Source organism: Tupaia chinensis, unplaced genomic scaffold (genome assembly GCF_000334495.1).
Source record: "Tupaia chinensis unplaced genomic scaffold, TupChi_1.0 Scaffold144066_1, whole genome shotgun sequence".
Taxonomy (NCBI): Eukaryota; Metazoa; Chordata; class Mammalia; order Scandentia; family Tupaiidae; genus Tupaia; species Tupaia belangeri.
The window spans coordinates 80770-86282 of record NW_006203919.1 but is presented as its reverse complement, the minus strand read 5'-3'; the positions used below and the strand labels follow the sequence as shown (position 1 = coordinate 86282).

Sequence of the window (5513 nt, the reverse complement as noted above, 5' to 3'; positions counted from 1 at the left end):
ACGGGCCCCCCGGGGCGGGAGGGCCCTGCCAGTAAGAATGGGGCTGTCGAGGTCAGGCCTGCCGAGCTGGCTGTGGGGTGGGGCAAAGCAGGCACAGTCGCGGACTCTGCTGCCACTGAGCCAGCTGCCAAGGTGACAGGGGTGAGCTGCCAAGACCCAGTCCAGGGGGCAGCATTTGTTCCTCCAGTGCCTTCTGATGAGAATAAGACGCATGCGGCCAAGGGACACCCTGCGGTGGCTGACAAACCGAATAAAAGGAGCCATGACGGGAAGAGTAAAAAGGTTAAAAATAGTTTTCCCGAGAAGCACTTTCTGGAGAGTAAGATAGATGCGGCAAAAATACACGTTCCCATGGAAACCACAGGGGACCACAGCGTGGAAGGGATGGGCTATGTGGATGAAAATAGGAATATCACGTTTACCTGTCCCGGGGCACTGTCGGGGCTGCTGAGCAGGCCAGCTCCTGAGGCTCCGGGGTCGGCAGCTTGTGAAGACCTGCCCACTTCTGCTCCTCAGGTGGTAAAGAAAGGTGCTTCCTCCCCAGACAGCTCAGTGGAAAGTGGGCAAGAGAGAGCCCCGACCCCAGCCCCGGCCTCCAAACTGACAGTGGTAGGCAGCAAAGATAGCGTCCCAGGTGCTGCCCAACCCCAGGCCCCCCCTGCCGCTATGCCTTCTACAAGCACTGGGACAGCAAGCACGGGGACAGTTAACAGTCACAGAGATCACTGTCTTAAAAATAAAGGTGAGCCTGCTGATCCCATGAAAAATAGAGCAGGGGTAGATGAAGGGCATGCGGGCGGAGAAGCCGGGGCAGTGCCTGGAGGCGCAGTTAAGCGGTCAGTAGAGAAAACCCCAGAGCTAGCCAAAGGGCACCTTCATCCTGGACAGCCAGCAGGAGCGCAGAGTCCCCCAGGGGAGGGCAGGGCCCCAGAAGCACATGCAGGCCAGGGTCCTTTCCCCATGTCCCCAGTGAACCAATCACAAGACCCTGAGCATGGTTCTGCTGCAGGCCACAGTCCTGGCAGAGTGCCAAAGCCTAGTCCCTGTGCGGACCAGGGAACTGCAGGTAGAGAAGCTCAGGGCCCAGGTGGGCCGAAGGAGGTGGATAAGACTCTTTTGCCTCCAAAATGTGAAAAGGACAAATCGAAAGAAATGAACCTGGCTGGTAAAATCTCCGAATTGGCAAGTGTTCCCTTGCCAGAACTGCCGTCCGATGGTAGGGAAGTGGGAGCATCTCCTACAGGAGTGGCAGGGGAGCTAGTGACAACCACGGCCGAGGGTCTCCCCCTCCCAGAACTCAAGGGTAAGGCCTCAGAGAGCCCTCTGGAAACGACAGCCAAACCGGAGCCCCCGGCTCTGGGAGAAGGGAAGAAGGAAGACAGGAGCCGAACGGCGGAGCCGATGAAGGGCTACATGAGACCCACCAAGTCCCGAGGACTCACTCCGCTGCTGCCCAAGTCCACGATCCAGGAACGGGAGCGGTCCAGGCAATTGAAGTCCAGTGGTATGAACCCGCCTTAGGGACGTGTGTGTGCTGTGGCTTTCAAGTCAGCACTGGAAAGGCAGCGAGCTTGTGCCTTGGGCCAGTCCAGACTAATCATCTTGTTAACCATTGGTTTGTCGGCATGAAAACCCGCAGCTGTGCCTCCTGTGTGTCCCGCAGCCCAGGCATGCCTGTGTCCAGCTTGTAGAGGCTGTGACTTGGCTGCATGTCTTTTACCCAGCGCTGAACCCCATGAGGATAGGGGCAGGTGAATTGCAAATAACCATTTAGAAGAAGGCCTGTCCATATTCATTGTTCTCAAGCTTTGCAAAGTGTTCTTCGGGACCAGCAGTTAGCGTAACAGCTATGTCGCTGGACTCCCACATAGTCGATCGCAGTTCGCATCCCGGACCCGGTGGCTTAAACTCACGCCGGGTGCGTGTGCGAGTGTGCCCAAGATCCCAGGAGGAGAAGGGATTGCAGCATGGCCATCCTCCCACCCCCCCCCCCCCAAAAAAAAAAAAAGTATTCTTCTTCCATGTAGAGCCTACGGCCAAATTTTATTCATTATTTGGTGTGAGAATTTATAGGTGGAAAGAAAATGTTTCCTGTTGAGCTGTGTGCATACATTTTTCTTTTTTCTTAGTATATACGTACCTCGTGCTGGTGAGACTAAATATCCAAAATGCTTTTATATTAAACGGGATTGGTCTGCATCCTTACCAGAACATGGTAGCCCCAGGCCAGCACTGATAGGCTCAGACCCTTCTCGTGTTCCCAGCAGCAGGGAATGGTCTCTCAGTGATGCAGCCATTGACCCACAGTTATGTGTGAGTTAGGGTTTCCGGTACAGTCTTTGTCCATGAAGCCTCATCAGTAAAATTTATCCCTGTTGGTTTCCTCATGATTTAGGCTCTAATTGGTCAAGTGATTAAAGTGAGATTTAGGGGGGGAAAAAACTGAGATTTAGAACATGATACCTTTAAGGTTTGGAAAAGCTAGCTTTTCTCCCCCCAAAAAAGTGTGTCTTTAATCCCAGCTTCCCTGAGCCTAACAGTGTAACAACCAGGAAATGTTTCCTTGCCTGTGAGGTTTTTCATAGCCTACAAATGGTGCTTTTTCTTAATCCCTGTTTCCAGCATGCATGATGCAGCTACTAACTGTGGGAATTAAAAACACCAGCTGGTCTTCGAGCACCAGCACAGGACTGCGTGCCTACCATGCTCTGGGCTCCTTGGAGGTCAAGCTTGCACTCTGCATGGATTTCTTTCTACCCAGCAAAGCATACTTGCCGTGTGAGCAAGAATGCTAACGATTTTTGTTTGCCTAAGATACATTCACCTTTCTGTCTTTATCTTTCTTCTGTTCAGCTACCCTACTTCCAAAGCAGAAAGCAGAGGCTTTCCACGTTGTGCACAGTTGTTTACTTCTGGTTTCTGGACCAGTGCTTTTTGTTTGTTTCAGCAGTGACATGTAACACATAAACTGTGAAAACCTAGCTGTGCTTTTCTGTTCAGTGTTTCCAAGGAAATGCAGAAAGATTTGTGGTTCCTGAGAAAGGCGAGGCGATGCTGCAGAGCCTGGGTCAGGCTGTGGTTAGGGGTGGCCTTGCAGGTGACTGAGAGGAGGGTAATGGGTTTTGGAAGATGTTATTATTTCTCTGTCACATATTTCCCCTAAGAACAAGCTCTACTTCCTTCCTTCCTTTTTTTTTTTTTAAAGAATGATTTTATTTAACTTTATTTATTTATTACTTTAATTTGACCAGAGAGGGACAGAGAGAGAGAGAGAAAGCAAGCCACTACATCCGGGACTCGAACCACAGTCAGCCTTGTGAGAGTCCAGCACCCTTAACCACCATGCCACCTGCCAGCCCCAAGCTATACTTCCTAATACTTAAATTTTTTAGAACTAATTTTGAATAGGATGATACCCTCACAGGGTACAAAGGAGTGTGCAGAAAAATGTAAATCTGCTTCCCTCCCTTGACCCTTCTGCTCTTCTCCCTCGAGAGGCCACCAGTGTCAACAGTACCTCACACCCTTCCAGACAGCGTGTGCTGAAGAAGTGGCGACACATACATTTCCTGACTTTCTGTAAACAAGGCGTACATGTGCGGAAATTGCTTTACTTTCTAGCTTAGCCATTTTAAAAGAGATCTCTATGAATCAGTGCAAGAGAGGACTATTTTTTAGTAACAGTGTGGTGTTCAATAATTTTGTCCAAAAGGCAGTAATCTGTCAAGTCCCTGGAGTGAGATCAAGAAGGTGATTCCGGTAGGGCTCCAGAGTAGGCCCTCTGGTTTGAAGATCTGTTGCACTCCCAGGCTCAGCATACACGCGTACCTCGGCCCTGAACTTCGTCCGCTGGTGTGGTTTTGTTCTTCTTATGTTGCTGATACAATTGGTGAATAGCATTGTGTTTTTTGTTTTGTTTTTTTTGTTTTTTGTTTTTTAATTTAATGACTTATTTGTGTGTTTCTTATTTTATAAAAGACATCCTGGGAGCAGCTGGTGGTGTGGTGGCCAAAGTGTTATAGACTCCCACATGGCCGACTGTGGTTCAAGTCCTGGACCAGTGTCTTAAAGATTGCACCAGGCACATGCGTGTTCAGAGTATTTAAATCTTTGATCAATGTAGAATGAGCTTGTTTATACGTTTTTTTGGTTTTGTTTGTAAGATGTGAGTTAGGGTTACTTTGTCACCCCACTATTATCTATAGAATGTGTTCCCCACTGAAATGCTTCTTTGCTGTATCCCAAGTTCTTGTGTATATTTGGCCTTATGTCTGGACTTCCTTTGATTCATTTATTTTTTTCAGGTGTCTGCAACATCATGGGGCTTAATAATATATTTTTATGTCTAACAGGGCTAACCCTTTTACTTTGCTTCAGAACTGTCCTGACTATTCTCGCTTGTTCATTGTTAGGTATAAATTAGAAAATTGGCTCGTATGATTTTGTAATAGAAAAAAATAACGCCATCAGTGTTCGCCTTGGAATCTCTCTGTTCTTTGAGACATGGCATTGCTGGCTTTCTAGGGAGAGCTGAAGCCTTGTAAGTTGAATTTTCCTACCCAAGACCATAATAGGCCTTTCACGGGTTCAATCACAAGTCCATCACTGGTATTTTGATGTTTTCTTCATGCAGTTATTAGGCATTTCCAGTAGAGCTGCTTCCACGGCCTTCAGGAGGCAGGGGAATATGTAGGTGCTGAGCTTCAGGTGAGCCTGGGGCTCAGGAGTGGCCTGGGTGGAAGGGGCATGACAGGTCGAGACAGGGACCCCCTGTGCCCACCCACCACTGCTTCCTGTGGGCTCCGATGTTCCCTCCGTGACTGGTGCTGGCCTTGACCTTGTTAAATTGTACTTGGTTCCTCATTTCGTGCCTCGTGTTACCTGCTCTGCTGCCCACTGTCACCGATTGGCACATACCTTGTCCTCCTCTATCCTGTGGTCAGAGGGTGAGATCCATGGTTTTGATGCTAGGACAGTAAAAATACCATGAGAGGTGTTAATAAACGTAATTGCTCCCACCACCTGAGTGCGTAGTAGCCGCCTGCTCACCTACAGATCCGCAGTTGGCAGAGCACTTGCACACACATGGCCCCTCAAGGCTTCTCTCCACTTGACAGGTGACAGACGGAGGCTTTCAGGTGAAGGTCACAACAGTGAAGGCAGCCCTGGAATCTGAGCAGGCCAGGCCTCACGACCTTGAGACCCTCTTTTCTCTTTGTTCACTCTTTTTTTTTTTTAAATTCATGATGGCACTTGCACATATGAGAGAGAGAGAAGCCTCTTCCACAGGATCTTGTCATATCTCAGTCCGGTTTCCCCTGCCTTCCTGTTCGGCAGGGTCCTGGGTACACACACCTGGCTGGCGTGCTTCCAGGCCGAGCTGGGACCTGAACTTCAGGTCAGCCTTACAGCTTCCTGCACTGGGCCCCTGTGTTTTAGAGCTTTACCTCTGGTGGCTAGTGACGGTTTTTTAATATAAATGAATTCCTTTTTGCTGATCTTACTCAGCTTGG

General features: G+C 49.3%; 1 protein-coding gene across 1 annotated transcript in view; it reads left to right on the top strand.

Moving 5' to 3' along the window:
- Nucleotides 1–5513, top strand: part of MAP4 (microtubule associated protein 4) — a 123266-nt gene that overhangs the window by 83428 nt on the left and 34325 nt on the right. Inside the window, 1 exon segment of the mRNA XM_014583130.1 lies at nt 26–1504. Within this exon segment, the coding sequence (XP_014438616.1) occupies nt 26–1504 (1479 nt within the window).